The sequence below is a fragment of the Lissotriton helveticus genome, chromosome 2_1, assembly GCF_964261635.1.
Source record: "Lissotriton helveticus chromosome 2_1, aLisHel1.1, whole genome shotgun sequence".
NCBI classification, from domain to species: domain Eukaryota; kingdom Metazoa; phylum Chordata; class Amphibia; order Caudata; family Salamandridae; genus Lissotriton; species Lissotriton helveticus.
The window spans coordinates 1592910246-1592929018 of NC_136059.1; the positions used below are offsets into that span (position 1 = coordinate 1592910246).

At 43.9% G+C, this 18773-nt stretch overlaps 1 protein-coding gene across 3 annotated transcripts in view; it reads right to left on the minus strand.

Annotated features, from left to right (window-relative positions):
* The window catches only part of LOC144818798 (phospholipid-transporting ATPase ABCA1-like), a 3252877-nt gene that overhangs the window by 1739386 nt on the left and 1494718 nt on the right, over positions 1-18773 (minus strand). For all 3 annotated transcript variants that reach the window (XM_078676562.1, XM_078676560.1, XM_078676561.1), the window contains exons 16-17: positions 18242-18463; positions 14491-14695 (exon numbers count right to left, since the gene is read on the minus strand). In XM_078676562.1, coding sequence (XP_078532688.1) covers positions 14491-14695; positions 18242-18463 — 427 coding nt within the window. The remainder of the gene's footprint in view (positions 1-14490; positions 14696-18241; positions 18464-18773) is intronic.

Sequence of the window (18773 nt, forward strand, 5' to 3'; positions counted from 1 at the left end):
TGAAGACTGGCACCATGAAGGTGGGGCTCTCGTGAGGAGAGAGAGCCCCGCAAGCGCCACTGCAGGTGAAATGACCTGGGAAGGAGAAAGTGCCCCCAGAGACGGTGAGTGAGGGCTCAAGGGGACGGGGTGGTTCCGGTCAAGGGACAGATTCCGGGCAGGCCCGCCACGAGAGTGGGCCGCTCTACCGTTGGTTAGACCCCGCCCCGAGGAGCCTATTCTTGTGTAGTTGGTGACAGAGCCCCCGGAGGCTCCAACGTGGGGTGCAATTGCTTTTCAAGCCCAAGTGGCTCCAACGATGGCACTATTATCTTATGGCTGGCCCAGAGGGGCCCATGATTTTCTCCCACAATTGCCCCAGCCTCGGGCATACCTAATTTTAAAAAGCGCTAGTGGGGGCATAATTTGTTATACAGAGTCCAGGTGGTTCCAATGTTTGGCAACATTATTTTCAGAGCCAGATGGCTCCAGCGTTTTGATAATTATTTACTGAGCCCTGAGTGGCCCCAACAAAGGGGGACACATTTGTCCTGAGGGCCAGTGAGAGCCCATGCCGCATTTTTGCTTACACAGCTGCCCAGCAAGTAGTGGGCAGCTGCACCATTTAGGTTCTTCTTTATTTCAGGGGACATGTCTTTTTACTCCAGGAGTGAGACACACTCCTTTGCCCCATCCCTACCTTGGCCTGCACAGCTGCGCAGCACTTAGTGCCAACTGCAATGTTTAGGCCCTTCATTGAAGATTCCCAGCTACCCAGCAAGTAGTGGGCAGCTGCCACGTTTAGGTTTGCGCCAAGTGCGCCCCCGTGTCCGTCGCTGCATTGGCAGCGCGCCCTGACATTTTGGACAGAGGGCATTTGAGCCCCTTATAGATGGCTAGTTGGCCCAGGGGACTATTAGGTTTTTAGGGCGCAAGGCCCTAGTGTACTTTTTATAGGTGCAAGGAAATGTAATGTTTGTAGTGTGATTTATGCTTATAGATGTTCTTTTATGCTTACTAGGTTTTACCTACTATCTTATGTTTTCTACTGTGGTCTAGGTTTGATTTATTCCCTACTGCAGGTTATGTTACTGAGTTTATTTCCTAATGCAAGTAATGTTTAGGAGTTTTGGTCCACCAGATTTAGGCTTATGAGGTTGGCGCAGAATAGAGTTCTCGCCTTATGTGCTACTGTGCCTGTTCTTTGATGTAATTATGTACGCAAGGAGCTGGTATGCTCGATGGGGCTGCAGAATATGAGGGCAACCTGATTATTGCAGAATGACTCTAGAGACGCCATGCCAGACCTGCCACTCACCCCCTCTGAAGACATGCGGACACTGGCCCTGTCCTCCTGCTGCTTCACGGCAGAGATTACACCCCCTAAGCTTTGTGAATTATGGAGACCAACTGAACTTAACACCAAGGTCTCAACACCCCTTGCCTGACCTCAAGTTGCCAACCTCGGGTGGTCTCTCCACGATGCTCCAACACTCCTGGACAATAGAACTGGTCAGCGTCCTGAGCCTAACCACATCCCTCACCTGACCTTGATCCTGCTCTCCCTTCTGGACATGTACTCTGAACCTTCCCTCGATCATAGAGACCCTGCCATTTGACCGATGTCCGGTGGAGCTACCAATTAGCTGAAGAGGAGATGGGTTGTGGATTCCCCCTCGGCAGTTACCTACCCAGCCGGATTTTGGGCAGACTTGCCTTCGCCTCTCTGTCGTTTCCCCCTCCTACCCTTTCACCCCACATCCAGGGGCTATGCTCCCTTCTTCTCGCCCTCTTCCCCTTTAATATTTTTCTGTTGAGACCTAGCCATTTGACCGATGCCCGGTGGAGCAACCTGATAGCTGAAGTGGAGATGGGCAGATGATTCCCCCTCAGCCATCACCTACCCAGCCGGACCTTGGACAAACTTTCCATTCGTCTCTCCGGTGTATCTATACACTACCCCTTTTGCCCTCACCCCCTTTCCATTCCTCACGCCATTTTCCTTTTCTTCTATGCTCCTAAAATGTTTTTTCTGGTATCTTTTGTAACTATTTTCCCCTCGTCTTGTCTTCCTCCTACCCCTTTACCCTATCCTCTTACCCTTCCTGCTCCATTCACCTTGTCCCCTATGTTCTTTGAATGCTTTTCTTGATACTTATGTAACTTTTAACTGATGTAATTTGCAACATTATTGTCCCTCATGTAAAGCGCTCTGATTCCATCGGGTCTAGCCAGCGCTTTATAATAACTCATTAATTACATCTGTTCCCATTTAGTACTCTTTCTCCCTTTGTCTACCTCCCTAGCTCCTAGCTCCAATCCACTCTCCCCTGAGTCTCTAACCTTGCCTGATAGTCTGCCTAGCCCCCTGTCTTCTGTGCCCTTTGACTAAGCACTCCTTCTCCCATTGTTGGGGAAAGATCAAATATTTATACTCTGGAGTCTCAGCCTACCCGCTGAGAGAGTCCACCGCACCAAGGGAGCCACTCACAGCTGCGGTATGGTATGGCACCCCTTGCCAAAGCACTCCCTCTCCCCTTTTTGGGGAAGGATCCAGTATGTAGGCCTTGGAGTCTCAGAGACACCTCTTAGAGAGTCCACTGCGTAAAGGGAGCCTCCCGCAACAGAGATAGGGAAGTGATACCACTTCCCCTGGGATTACAGCTTACTGGACTTTGGACGTTGCTTTGACTCGTCTACCGGTTTGTGTCGCCGTCGCCCTTCCCGTCCACTTTACATGCGATGTCCTTCACCCACCCCTCCTCTTTCCCGCCTTCATTACCTATCTACTTCCCCAGCTCCTTCCCCCTACCCTGAATCTTTCCCCTTGCTTGCTTTTCCCCTTTTGTATTTGTGCGTATTGTTTATCTTGACCTTATAAGAAACTACATTGCCATGCTCTAATAAATGTGTAACCTTTGTAATGATGTAACCTGTAACTGTGATCTGATGCTCATGTAAAGCGCTCTGATACCTCCTGGTCTAGCGAGCGCTATATAAAACCTTTAAAATAAATAGGAGGTTGTTTCGGAAAATAAAAAACGTTTTGTCCTTCCTAAATAGGGTGGATGAGCTAACATCTATTTACCGACTGCCCAATATCCAAGAGACTGTTGGTCAACAGTTTCCACTGTTGCAACCAATGGAGGCTCCACCAGTGGAAACATAACAACTGCCCTACACATTGCAGAGCAGACAAAATAACAGTTTGCAGTTTGGCAGACAGTTTAGTCCTCCATATTTTGGCAGAGTACCCTGCCTTTCAAACTCAAAATAAGGTGATGGATGCCTGATTCATCAAGCCGAATTGCGCTCGCAAAGGGCCAGATTCTGAGAATCTGGCCCTTTGCGAGCGCTATTTTTGCATTTGGGATTCATCATCCCAAATGCAAAAATGGGTAATTGCTAATTCGCTAAATTGCGAGGAATTACATTTAAGGAATCTCTATTTGAGATTCCTTAAATGCAATTCATGAAGCATTTTAAAATTGCGAAAATGCAATTTTGGGCCGCTATTTACCGAGAGGTCAGACCTCTCGGTAAATAGCAAAAACTTAGAAAAATGCTTTTAAAAGCATTTTTCTAAGTTGCATGTTGCACACACACATGTCCCTTGGACATGTGTGTGCGCAACACCTGTTTCAATTTGCATTTCAGGGGTGCTACAGGGTGTCCTTTGGACACCCCTGGCACCCTTTCAATCGCTATCTTATTTGCAATTAGCTAATTGCTAATCGCAAATAGGGAATACTCCCCATTCATTCCTATGGGCCTTTTGGCCCATAGGAATGAATGGGGAGTTATTCCTTATTTGCGATTAGCAATTTAATACTCGCAAATAAGGAATGTGTAGGAATCGCTATTTATTTAGCAATTCCTACATGAATACCGTTTTGCGAGTCCTTAATAGCGATTCGCTATGAATCGCTATTAGGGGCTCGCAAAACGGCCCGTTGATGAATAAGGCTGTTAGTTTCTGAAAGGTAAGTCAAAGTGCTTCTTTTGAGTGAGACCCAATCAATCAATCACTCAGGTCACTTGTAGAGCACACTACACACCCTGAGGGTCTCAAGGCGCTAGGGGGGGGCCAGTAGGTCTTGGATCTGCCGTAGGATGGCGGGGAGGGGGTTCCAGGCCTTGGCGGCGAGGTGGGAGTAGGATCTGCCGCCGACAGACGTTCTTTGGATGCAGGGGATTGTGGCAAGGGAGAGATCGGCGGAGCGGAGCTGGCGGGTGGGAGTGTAGAAGTAGAGTCGTCTGTTGAGGTTTGCTGGTCCGGTGTTGTGGAGATCTTTGTGTGTGTGGATGAGGAGCTTGAAGGTTATCCTCTCCTCTTGTTGACAGGAAGCCAGTCCAGGTCTTTGGTGGGGCGTGATGTGGCTTCGGCGGGGGATGTCGAGGATCAGATGTGCAGAGGCGTTCTGGATGCGTTGCAGCCGACCCAGGAGCTTGGCCGGAGTTCCTGCGTAGAGGGCGTTTCCGTAGTTCAGCCTGCTGGTGACGAGAGCCTGTGTAACCATTCTTCTTGTTTCATTGGGGATCCACTTGAAGATCTTGCAGAGCATTCGGAGGGTGTTGAAATAGGAGGATGAGACGGCGTTGACCTGTTTAGTCATGGAGAGGGTGGAGTCAAGGATGACCCCTAGGTTGCGTGGGTGTTGGGGCTGTTCCCAGTGTTGCTGAACTCATGATGAATTAGTTGATGTTGAAGTAAAAAGTTCTGAGCAGGTGAAAGCTGGAGAATGTAGCCACTGAGGTCCCTTCATTGCTGGCATGGGTTTGCCTCTTCACCGGGTCTAAACGTTTAACTTTAGATTTAGCCACTTATTTGGTCAGAATCCTCCAGCAGGCCTAGGCTGGACTTTGCAGATGGACATGGCTCAGAGGGAACCTGTATTCTTGTCTGCTTTCAGTGCGACCTGCCTGGAAAGCCTCAGAATCTGAAAAGGATCTTCCTGAGGGGAAAAAACTACTTTGCCCATTTTTTTCCAATTCTTGGTAAAGTTATGTCTGGTCAGTCCTGTAGCACACTGACCCTCAGGAAAGATTTATAGGCACCAGATCTCCTTCCAGCCAGGCCTTCATCAGGGTTAAGTTCTTAGTGGTCAGCTGGTCCCTCTTAGAGTCATTAATTTTTCTGGATTATTTGTTCCTGGAGCAGGACAACGGGAGGCCCACCAATTGACACTTAGCTACAGTTCCAGTCCCTGGTTGCCAGCAAGAGTCATATGTCAGTGAACCCTCTTCTTCCAGCAGACGTTTGGAGTCTTCTTTCTTCCAGAAGAGTATTCTTCTTCAGGTGTAGGCTTTCTAGGGCCATGAAACATTTGAAGAGGTGTGGAGAGGTGCCATTCTTATCCTATATAGAAGCCAGTACACAGGATCTGTACTTCTGAGTATTAAAATGTTTACAGTCATTAGCAGTACAGAAGCTATGGAAAATGTCCTCTAGATGTAGCCCTCTGAATACCTTTCTGTATCAGAAGCGTATAACAAACTGTCACACTTGTAGGATGATGTAATCTGTAGAAATATAATCAGTGATGTAATCAATTATGTAATTTGAGATGCCATCACTGATGTCACCAATGATGTCATGATGTCATTGAACATGTCATGATATATCTAATATGTGAGGACACAAGCAGTGCATGGTGGGAGAGCAAGTTATAGCTAGCGTGGTAAACTATAACTGGTGAATTTCATTGATTTTTTTTGTTTAAAATGTATTCTTAACTGTCATTGTCACCTAACTATAACCTCAATTTAATCTCTGTGCTTTTTTCAGTGAATACAAATGTGCGTATTAGGGAATTTCCCACCTAATAGGACTTGTGTCCCTGGTGGGAGTGAGCTCTACTCACTGTCTGCCTTACATAACAAACTCATTATAGCAAATGGGAATCGATATTTTAACCCAACTAAGAGCTGACTGTGCATAGTAGGGGCTTGCCACTTAATAGCTCTTGTTTACAGTTTGGCCTGGCAGCCAAACCCATCCGTGCAGCTAACCCCTGACCCACCACCGTGCATGGCCTTCAGTCCAAAACCCTAGTTTTTAATGCTCCAAAAAATGGGGACCAAACGGGGGCTGTGCAAGCTCTTGTGATACTCCCATGAGACTGTGACAACCCAACTAGGAGGGCTAGGAGGTCATGGTATCCTACCCTACCCTACCCTACCCTACCTCCTTATATGTTATTTCTTGCACTTTTCTGAGTCTCCAAGTCCTCAGATGGAAGCTGCAACACTGTTCTTCGTGTTGTGGCCACCAATCACATTGCTCTGCACCAGAGACTCCCATGGGCTCGACCAATCAGAATTCATTATTTAAATTTGTTTCTCGTGGGAATCCTGCCGGAATCCCACAGCAACAGATATCCAAATATTTAGATCCTTAATTACTCTAGAACAGATTAACAGAATTATACCAAACCACAAAAAGCAGTCTTTCAGAGTATATAACCATCTCTCTTCCAAATATGGTGTCATTCTCTTCAGCTGTATTTCTGTATCATTGTATAATTTTGCATAGGAAAAAAATGTTTTGTAATCCCCTTTTTTCCCCAGCCCCTGTTTGATGCATAACCCTGAAACTTTCCAGGAAGGAGCTGAGGTGGATGAACAATGTTCTTGTTGGACTTAATTACTCTAATAAAACATTGGTCTTTGTGTTGTCCTATACATGTTTTTATCCCACAACAACTTTGCCAGAAGCCTTGACTGCTTATCCACCCAGACGGTCGAGGAGGCTTACATGAGGGCTACTTTATTTGGCAGACTTTATTTGAGAGACTCGCTACTTCTTTCCCTCAGATATGTTAGTTTAGGACCTTGTGCCTTCATGGCCTAGAAAACACAGCAAACTCCACGTATTTTGTTGTCTATGATCCTCGTGCTGACCACGTGCAACAAAGGAATGGGTACCAGCATCCCTTACTGACTAATAGCAAGAAGGTGGTTGACAGTTGGTTGCTATTCACCAATATGCTGGTGAAAGGCAACAATATCTTACATGTGTCTCAATCATCAAATTCCTGACCCGCAGATCTGGCATGGACATCATTCACAGGTGAATATCTGCAGTGTACCTGAAACCCTAGAAACCAAAGACTGAGTTTCGCTGCAAAAATGGAGAAACAATTGAGCCACTAACCCCTGACCAGTTTAGCATTATGAACTTTGATGGTTTCATCCATGTTTACTATCCTGTGCTAAATTTGTGGGCTTTCTCGTTGACCACTTTATTTGCTTACTTTCACTTTGCTGCATAAAATCAAGCTGATCCTTTCCTTTCTCAATTTCCGGTACACATTCATGCCTCTCGACTTCTCACACATGAATTGAAGCCCTGCAACACTCACTGGTCTCCTCACTAAAAATGTGCATGCCCCCACAAAATCAGTAGCCTCAGAAAATCCAAGAACATTTCCCCTTTCTTGAAAGAATTGAATGATCTCGCTCTGCCTGCCAGATTCCACTTCAAAGTTTGCTGAGTGACCAATGGTGCACTCCATTGTGCTTTTAAACTCAAAGGGCCTAATGTATGAGGCTGTGCGTCTCTTATACGCCGATGGCGTAAAATATGCTCCTTGTTGCACCATATTTACAAAGTGACGCATCTAGGTAGATGCGTCACTTTGTAAACCCCTGCGCCACATTATACCTAAGCCAGGTAAGATTTCACTGCGCCATTTCTTGGACGCTAATGCGTCAAAATCTTACGCCTGCATCATGGCAGGCGTAATACAGACGCAGGCACTAACAACATGGGACTTGTCCATGTGAAAGTACACATTGCTGGAGTTGCGTCACTTTTGTGACACACTCCAGCAATGCGTCACTTTTGCGCCTACAGATACGTCAGAAATACTGACGTATCTGTAACTCCTTGCGACATGATGCGTCATATTATAAATATGACGCATCAAACATGACGCAAGGAGTGCGCACTGAGAAGTGACACATCGCTGCTTTCACGCAGCGATGCGTCATTTCTCATAAATGAGGCCCAATGTGTTTGCTGATGCAAGCAGCACTTGCAGTGCATCACTTCCTTGGCCAACATGGGAATTCAAACGACCCATGAAGAACTTACATAGCAACACGTTTTCGAGGGTTACCAACTTAGATGCTAGAATAACCTCCATTTTGCACCTCAGGCCTTTGCAGTGCAATTCAGGAAGTTCCTCAAAATTCAACTCTTGACAATATTCCCGTTTCCCCAGACTGTATGCCTTCCCACTCAGCCTCATTTTGCTGTGGTGCAGTGCAATAGTTCTTCTTTACTGTCCTAAATTGTCATTGTAAATGCACATGTAAGTCTCTTTATTTGCATATGTTGTTTATGTGTTCTGTTGTCATGCCCTTAGGCGTTAGGTTCTTGCTTTATTCAAACCCCCTAAAAAACAAGATAAATAAAAAAAATTGACTGTCACACAAAGGTAAGCGAGCTCCCATAGAAGACACCAAACATTCAGTGTATTGTAGACCACTGAGTTAATTACAAGTGCAAATACACCCCAGAGCTAATTATTTTCATTGCAGATATGATGTTGTTTGGAAATAACATGACCAAACAGTTTTTGTAACTATTTTAATTTTGTTATTACACTTCGTGCCGGGTTTATTCTGGATTTACTTTCCTGCAAAAAAAATATTTTGCGCTGGAAAGTTGCCTGAAAGTAATGTAAATCAATGCTTTGTGCAGGTTTGCATTACTTTGCATTGGAGGTGTTCCAGAGGAGGTACATGAGTTTTACTATTAATGTTCCCTCTAATTTTTTTCCTTTGTGTGCGGCAGTGTAAGGTCTCTGTGCACTGCAGCAGATGCTATGTTTGCCAAGAACCAGACTGCGCGTGTGGGTGCAACAACAAATATCCGTGCAAAAATCACTCCAAACGTTTGCTTAAAAAGTGAAAAGATGGTATATTTCCACACATACAGTCCCACATGACGGGTCTTAAGGCTGGTTGGCAATTTAGATACACACACCATGACATATTTTGGTTACACAGGCAAGTACACTTTAGCTTTAGAAAAGCACAGGACTCCAACCGTGGTACCATTGTAAGATTTTACTAAAGATCCACAACTGGAACTCTGTTCACAGGGTGGGGAAATGTTGGGAGCCTATACAAGATTGCATACCAGTAGATACATGCAGGGGGGCACTTGGTATGCCCCCCTGTGTGCATGCATCCCCAGTTCCTGCACAGCATGGACTTTGCAGTCCATGCCCTGCAGGAATTTCCTTTTGCGTTCCCATCGCGGTGCCTTTTTATAGGAACCGCCCGGGGACAGCCTAACAGTAACGAAAAAAGTCCAAATCTGACCGGTGGTGCTCACATGAGTTTGGTGGTGCGGGAATGGGGTGGTCCCGCACCGCCAAACGCATAATAATGCCCTAAGCCAGCATGGTATTCATAGCATTTGTAGCAAGACCAGCAAAACTGCCAGCAGCAACAACTAATAGTAGTTCTTGGATAGCCGACAGAGCAGCAGGAACATAGAATTCATTGCAGCAGCAGTGGGATGTGCACTTGCACAGGAGAGGGCAAAAGAAATCAGGCATTTGGCAACAGAGGTTCTGCATGGAAAGGATGACTGGAAGCTGGTTCATGCATCAGGTGCTAAGGAATATTACATAAGCATGCTTTGTTTATATTTCCATCAAACAATTTACTGAAAGTTTTTATAAGTAACAGTCATACTCTTGATCCTACTCGCATATCTTCTGATTAAAACACTGGCATTTCAGTTAGTTACAAAATAATGTAAAGATATTAAGGCCAAAAACGTCATTCATTGTGTTTTTCACCCATGATGCATGTGGAGGATGGCCAGTGCCTTCAATACCTTTTGCTAATAGGGTGCGTCTGTGGGGCAGATTGTGTGAGTATTCATGTTAATCGCAGCTCCCGTCACACGCTGCAATTAACTCAAATACTTTCTCAGCGGCATGCAATCTGCCATGCACAGGGCCACCCTTAAAACTGGTGGCGCCTTGTGAGACAATGTTTGTTGGTGCCCCCCAATAACCACCTCGCCATGGATTCTCCTTAATGCCAACCTTTAACAGTGCCCCTCAAGTCTCCATTACCACTCTTTCTGAGATGCACACCTCATAGTAGTGTAGGGTGTCAGAGCACTTTACATTTCAGACACATTAAACAGAGACAATCATTCATAGGTTGGTAAATCCGTGTATGAGAAATGTTACATTAGACAGAGGACAGCAAAGTGTAGGAGTGGTATGTAATCCATACTGATACTGGTAGGCAGTATAGATTAAGAGTGCTTGGTTCTAGAGAAGCACAAACTCAGAATTTAAAATGTAACACCATGATTGGGGGTTCTCTTTGATAAGAATTGCTTTTTACCCAAATTAACACTTTTCGAAACATCAGGATAACGAATGGCTGGGGAAAAAATCATAACGCTCTAATCTATACCTTGCCGTATGCATGACATTCTTAGATGACAGTTGATAGTTTACTGTTCTAAATTAGGATTTTAACTAATAAACTGCAAGTAACAAAATGACCTCTTTGACAAAACTACTATCACGCTAACCTATTTTCATTCTATGCACTTTGGGATCTGCATGGTGCACTTTCTTTGCAGCAGGCATATTTACCCTCTGCGCTACCTTAAAACTTCCACTAGAGAAAACTCTGGGAGTTATCTTGACATATTTAATATTTTATGAAAATTACTGGAAGCAAGGAACTTCACAGTAGGTGCTTTTAAAACAATAATATACCTGCAAACACAGCTTCCCCACCCGAAGTCAGCACGTCAGCACCGAATACAGTGGCACCGGTCACACCGCTGTAGAGCCGGCCCTGGCCCCGCAGCGGAGCCCTATTAACCAAAGAAATGCAGCAAGTCTACCAGGGACATCTTTAGGATTTTGAGGGTCTTGGGTTAAACCTATTTTGGGGGCCCCTATTCAGAACAGGTTTAAATGTATGATTTAATTTCAGCTCTTTAATGCCCTCCTAGGCCAGGTCACTGACAGTATACAGGCACAATTGTCTAAATTCTAAATGTGTTTACATCTAATGTTCAGGGATGTGTATTATCAATATTTTATGGTAATTGCATTTCAATAGCGCTTACTACCCCTGACGAGGCGTTAAAACACTTTTTCTGTGAGTAGCACGCTACTCCCGAATCCATAAAGGATTAGTGGAGAATTAGTATAGTGAAATATTAAAGTAATTTGAGTGGTGGATATGTTAGCCAGCTATTTGGATTCAGAAGGATAGTGGAGGGATAGAAGAGGGAAAAAAGTTTGCATTTATAAAGTGCTTGTTACCCCTGAAGGGATGGTAAAGCGCTTTTTGGCGAGTAGGATTCAACTCCGGAAAGTAATTTGAGTGGTGAATGATGAAGCTGGCCTTAAAAATTACACAGTCTTAGATGGGAAGCTTGTGTAGTTGGTTCCTTGACCAATATTTTACCCTTGAAAAGGTCAGAATGTTCCTTTGGGAGTGAGGTCACGGCTGATTTGCAAATTGTTCTTTACGCGCACAGATGAGCTAAACAGCCTTGTAACGAAAAGCTAATTGGTGGTTATAAAGTGTTGATTTATGTATTACATGCCTCACTCTGCTTTTCTCAGCCAATCTCCATAAATATGAAAAAGAGGACAACTCACTCCAATATGTGAAACAAACAGGAATGACTAAGGAAGGGCCAGGCCAGCCAGTCACTCACTGGGCACCAATAAATTTCCGTTCACAAGAGAATTAGATTGAAGACATGAGTCTAGATATTCAGAGCCACTTTATCTTTCTACCAGCAACTTCCATACTCCCCTCTACCAGCAAGACGAAATCTCTATTCATGAACTGATCAGACAACTCTGATCATCTAGAGCAGTTTTACATTCAGGATCGAAGAAGCCACTGAATCTATGCAACCCACTTTTTCTAGCACATTTATCACACTCCATTACTCTCCACTCACTGGCTTGTGAAAATCATGGATTGCTCAGTACCTACCTAATAAAAGGTTTTAGGAACCACAGAGTGGCGGTGAGGTTGTAGCTATGAAATAGGCTTGTTGTCATGGGATTTCTTTATGCAAGGTTCGTTCATGTCCTATCCACAGGAGTGAGAGGTGTAGTTCGTTCAGGGATATAACACAACAGAGTGTTGTGAAAAGTATGGTGAAGGTAGAGATAAGGCAATTTTAGTTTGATGTCTACTTTTAGGTAAGCATATCAAATATGTCAAACTCATTTAGGTAGGAGCAATCATAGCACGAGGTAAGGCTGCTGCCTCAAGATGACATCACTAGGTCAGGTGAAATTACTTGATCTGAAAACGGTTACCTCACCTCCTTTGAGCCTGATGGCAGCACTCAGTGGTGTCAAATAATAAGAAAAGACGTCAAAACGGATATTTCATCTCATCGTAGATGTCAGCACTAGATGGTGTTAAATAAGGCCAGAAAACAGCTCCTTCATCTCAACAGAAGATTTTAATATTAAGTGTGGCCAAGTTACAGGCAAGGGCATGAAAATGTCTATCTCATCTCATCATAGCTTAAAATGTCAGCACTAACTGGTGTCAGATTACAGATTGTAACACATCAGCAGTTCACTAATATTAATCTCAAATTCACAGTAACGCACAAAAATACTAGTTACTGCTTTGATTTACTTGTAACAAAGTGTCACTCGTTTGGCAGTAGAACGCCACTTATATACATGCTGAAACCACCAAAATGTCACACATAAGTAGTATCACTCATAGTCCTTGAAATGTCACTCAAAAGTACACTGAAATTATCCATATGTTACACATAGCAATCTGAAACCTTGCCATCTATGCCTGAAAGGCTGGGGCCATGGGCCAGAGCCCACTTTGGCCATGCCTTGAAAAGTCTCTGAAGACTACAAGCATAATATGTCGCCTTCAGGTGTTTCTGAAAGCCCACGTCTGCTTGTAGACTTGCTGCAATTCTTTTGCTAATAGAGCGGGCACACAATCTGCCCGCTCTATTAACAAAAGAAATGCAGCAAGTCTATAAACAGGCGTGTGCTTTCAGAAACTCCTGAAGGCACACGTCATGCTTGTAGTCGTGCTGCCTTTCATTTGTTAATAGGGCACAGCTGCAGGGCAGATTGTGTGCCCCTTCGTGAAAGTATTCATGATAATGTCAGCGCACATGGGCGCTGCGATTAACATAATTACTTCCAAAAAGGCACACAATCTGCCTCACAGCTGTGCCCTTTTAACAAAGGAAAGGCATAAGGAGCCACTTGAGGACAAACTTTGGGTGGTCTCTACCGCCACCAACTACAGAAGGAAGTGACTGTTTTTCGCGCTGGACGCATTTTAAAAGCGTCGGCGTGAACGGTCTTCACTCAGCGGCATGTGTGCGCTTCAAGTATTACTCTGCGCGCTCACAGAGACATCTGTGCGCGAGCACGCAGGCGCGCAGGTTAATGAGAACAGTGGTTGCTATGCATCCACCCATCGTTTTTGTTATGCAGCCGAATCTGCCAACAATAGTAGACAGGGCTTTTCACTAAAACATAACGTCTGTCAGAAGCAGGCGTTAACATAGAGAAATGCTTTTATTTCTTCTAACTGCAAAGTATAGCAAACTTCCAAAGTCGAAAATGTTTCAAAGTTAGCCTAAGCATAGTATTTTGTACTGGAAGTGTACGCTTTCAGGACAAACCAATATTAGATATCATGCACACACACTTTCAATACAGTGCAAAGGTGTGTGTGACACTAGGAAGCATTCTTTTGCGCCAGTGCTAGGGAGAGAACAGGACAATGCCATATCTTAGTAGATACTGTGCTTTCCCGTCTCTCTCTCACGCAACTTTGGTTGCCACACTGCGTTGTGTAGCGCTTGTAAATCAGAGCCTTTGCCCATTGTGTCTACCAGCTTGGGGGGCATATTTCAAGAAACAGCGTTAAAATTATCGCCGCTTTAGCGGCAGAAAACTACTGCTAAAGCGGCGATAACGGGCTTGATAATAGACCCTTGAAAATTCCAATAGAAGCCCATATTCTGGTGTCAATATGGGCTTCTACTGGAATTCGCAAGTGCATATTATCAAGCCCATTATCGCCGCTTTAGCGGCAGTTTTCTGCAGTTCTGCAGTTTTCTGCCTCTAAAGCTGCAGTCATTTTAACGCCTTGCTTGATAATATGCCCCTAAATGCTGAAGGAAGTGAATGGCTAAAAATTGAGTCAAGCTGTTTGCACTCAGCCCTTATTGGGAGCCGCGATGGCGAGGCTATTTTCACCCATTATAGTATCTTTCTTTCACTTTCAGCGGTGAGCATATTCTTCAGTGTGACTGGCCAAAAGGATCAGTGTTAACAGCGTGACATCATAAGTCGCCTGCTAAAACCTTCTCTTAGAGTTGTGCTGAAGACAGAACTCTCATGTTCTAAGAAAATGAAGGGTAGATATTTATAGGAATGGTATAGACAGACTATATTCAGTACATTGTATGCAATAAAATCATCATACCTGGAAAGACATTTTCAATGTAACACGTCAGCAGCAAGTAAAGGATTCCGTCAAATATCATCATGAACATCGAGACTGCAAAGCTGTAGCGCTCGCCATCCACCGGACTAAGGCGAATGTTGCTCCACGACAGCCCAATTCCTTGCTGCTCCCAGCGTGAAAAGTTCTCGCACCCAAATCCAAAGGCCACAGTGGAGAAGAGGCTCTGTGAATACACCACGTCATGAGTTTACTTTCTGTACAGCGCATCCGCTATATTGCTAGACTGCGTAATATGTGCAAATGAGCAAATATTCTACAGCAGCTGGTGCAGGAAGTCATCAAGCTCGCTCAGAAGTATCTTTTAAGAGTAAAAGAACCACACCAGACGGAAAGAGAGTAGTGACAGAACACATCTCTGTAATAAGGTAAACCTGAGGAAACTCTGAGGTGATTTAACATGGCATGGAGGATCATATAGGCATTCAGAAAGCAGAAAAATGTTGTCAATCGTCAACAAAACAGAAGAAAACAAGTACCACATAGACATTAGTGCAAAAATCCCCACACAAAAAGAACAGGTACAGCAAATCCAAAGGCAGTGCTGATCTGTCCGCCACAGACAAGACTGCTACATCATGGGCAGCAGCAGTGGGACTTTTCTTCTTATGCATATTCACACATACACACACAAACAGCCAGGCAGAACACAGTATTGTCTATGAAGTAGAAGGAGAATGCAGCACACATAGAAAGAGGCAGTAACAAGTAGAAATACAAATATTTCTCCTCTTTATGCCTCCCCTGGGAAGGTGTATCTTTTGGGTCATTCTTGGGTCTACCACTTTTGGTAAATCTGGGAATGCATCAAAAACCATGGGTGCTGTATGGGACCACACAAGCAACGCCTGGCCAGGGCAGAGTAATGCAATGCAGCTATTTCAACTGCTTTACTCCAGATTTTTAAAGCCACCTGGGGCAATTTCAAGGTGGTCTTGCGTGGCTTAAAATAACACATTTTAGACTTGCAGTGCGCTTGCAGCAAATTGCGTGGTGCAAGAGTGACACAACTCCAACTATAAATATGGCCTTAAGTGATGAGTGTAAAAAAGGGTGTAATGAGGACTAGGTGATTGAAGGAAATTGTGTGTGCATGAAACTGCTGCATTCCTAGGTGTGGGTGCCATTGAGTCTTTTGGTAATTTAGGTAGATGCACTGCTGACCAATGTGGTAAAGCAGGCCAAAACGGGCACCCAGAGGGGAAAATGAATGCATTGCTCCGATGTGTAGCCAAAAAGCTTCTGTCTGCTCACATGTGCATCGACAGCCACAGAGGCCTTCCTTGTGTGTCTATTATGCATTCTTTTTGGTATAAGAAGGAAGGTCAGTGATGTGACGCTTCCTTCCAGAGTGTCCCTGAGACCTGTTGTTATGTGCAGCCTCCTGCGAGTAATTTATCCTGTTGCATTATGATTATGCATTCATTTGCAAAAGAATATTACTTATGGGTGGTTTCTTCAAGGTGCGCTGAAAAATGATTCACCAAGCGGAACTCTTTTGCGCTGGAGAAGGCAGCTGTATGTACTACATCAAGCCTTCTTATCTTCCCACTCACACTATTACAATAGATTTTACCCTAATGGAGTAAACACACTACTTTACTGAAATTTAACAAGACTGAGAAAGATAATTGGTGTGGCTTTAAAATGACACCACATGCAAACACAGGCATGCAGAAATGTATTTACATGCAATACCATATTAAAGCTAGACCTATAGGCGTTGTACTCACTCCTGGTGTTTACCCCATCCACATTGCAAATGTATACTTAGTATTAGTGATTTTGGTGGTGGTGGTAGTATAGTATTAAAAGTGGCATTGGTGGTATTGGAATTGTGGTGATGGGATTATTATCGGTGGTGATGGGATTGGTGGCATCATTGTAGGTAGAATGGGTGATGGTGGTGATAATGTTGGTGGTGATGATGGTGTTACTGGTGCAGGTAGCATTAGTGATGGAGGCATTAATGTGGTGGGGTTAGGGGTAGTTTTCTATAGCTGATGGTGTGGTATTGGTGTTGGGCGGTATGAATGTGATGTGGAATTGATAGTGGTATGTTTGCATTGGTATGCTATCGTTAGCAGTAATAGTGGTAATGTTATTTTAGTGATGGTAACTTAATGTTGGGGTTTGGTGGTGAGGGTTTTAGTGCTGGTGGTGTTGGTTTTACAGGTGATGGTTTCTTTGGTGGAGGTATTTGTGATAATGATACTGGCAATGGTGTGGAGTTAGTGCGGTATTTATACTATTGGCGATGATATTGGTGGTATGGGTGCTGTGTTAATGTAATATGTTTTTGGAGGTGGTGGTATTATTAGTGGATGAGGTGGTATTCGTGATATTTGTAATGAAATTTGTGGTTTTCGTAGTGATGATGGTAGTGGTGGGGGTGTGAGATTTGTGCTGGTGTGGCAATGTAGTGGTGTCATATTAGTACCATTGGACATGGTGGTGTCATCTTGGTGTGGTGGTAGTATAGTTATTAGAGGCAAGCAGTTGGTTCTAGTGTGTTGTTGTGTGTAGTTCCGTGGTATTGGTATTGTAGTGATGGTATAGTTAGTAGAGGTGGTATTGGTGTTGGTGTTAGTGGTGTTCATGGTACCAGCGTTGTTTTTATTGATTGTGGCTTTAGTGGTGGCGTTCATATTGGGAGTGATTTTGGGTGTTGTTGGCATGGGGTGGTGGTGTTATTGTTTATTTATTCCTACTACATATATAGATTGGCTCGTTCTGAATACTGTGCTGAATCTAATGTGAAGCAGACTCACTATTTCCTTCTGGTTTTAGATTCCAAATGTTGTTCTCAGCCCTGTTTTCCCCCCTGTTTAAATTGCAAATTCACACACGAACTACCTGGAGTAATTGTCAGACAGAAGATAGGTCAGAAAAGAGGCAAACATTTGATTTTACAGTGGAGTAACACTGAAACCACATGGTATCTCCCATTCCAAACTACAGAACTTGAGTCTGAATATAGGAAAATGGGAAAAACACAATGCACAATAACGTTATTTCCTCCCTGTGATCTTACTTCCAAATATTTTAATCAGGTACAAATAAGTGGCCGAATCGGTCTGTGGAAATCAAATAAGTACACACGTTTCTTTTTTTAAATTAGATCTATCTCTTCCATCTTTGGAAGTGACGCACGATATCATAACTCAGCTCCCTGCATTGTTCGCCTTAGAAAGATATGTTCAACTTACAAATGGATGAAAGAACGAGCAAAGAATTTCGGGAGTTTGTGTTATCACTAACTACACTGTGAGGACCGTGTACCCGTTTGTATTATTTTCTAAGCAAATTATTTTGAGTCTATTACTGCAATTTTCTTTTTGTTTGTACCGTTAATGTTTTACAGTCATTAACATATGTGACCCTGCTACTCTGAACAGTACCCTACTTCTAGTCTTTCAAAAGAAGGGCAGGTTTGGTGGTTCGGTGGTTCGTTATTTCCAAGCCCTGCCCTTTCCCGGGCCCTTTATTTATGCTTCAACCTGATTTGTATTCATGACGAGTCCTCTAACATGGCTAATACCAGTACATGGAACCAGATGGTGGGAATTGGTGAGCTGGCCTGTGTGGACTTCAGACATGCCTGCCCAACATAGATATTATTTTTCATTTCTAGCACATACTTGGCATATGTGTTACATACAGCATCGCCTGCAAAACAACAAACTCTGAGATAAATATGCATACTACTTACAACAACGAGCTTTATTGGAAATGTCAAGTAATCCTGCCATGCAAAGAGGAGTACATGGGGCAGGTACAAAACAAAGTAGATGATTCCACCGCATGCAGCAGCCAAATTTGCTCTGGAGAAGAACACGCTGATGAGAAAACACTCCATGATGGTGGAAAAGCAAAATACCACCATAAAGACGAAGAACACTGATGGGTCGCTGTAGCGAAGAACGTTTCCAAACTGTAAGACAGGAGAAGAAAACATGTTTTTACAAATAAGAAAAACATAACGCGCTTTGCATTCTTTTCGGAAAGAAAGAATCTAAATCATGACCTCAGTTTTGCCACAAGGATAAGAAAGACTGTAATCCCATCATATTTGACTGAGATTCCCATGGGAAAACAACTGTGCGCTACACATCTGCACTTGCATGGTTTCAATGGGAATGCTACTGAAATTCATTACCTCTATGGTTCTTTTTAGTTTTATATCTTCGTAACTTTAGCGGGTCATTTATGAGAGCCCTGCATCACTTTTGCACCATGTAACA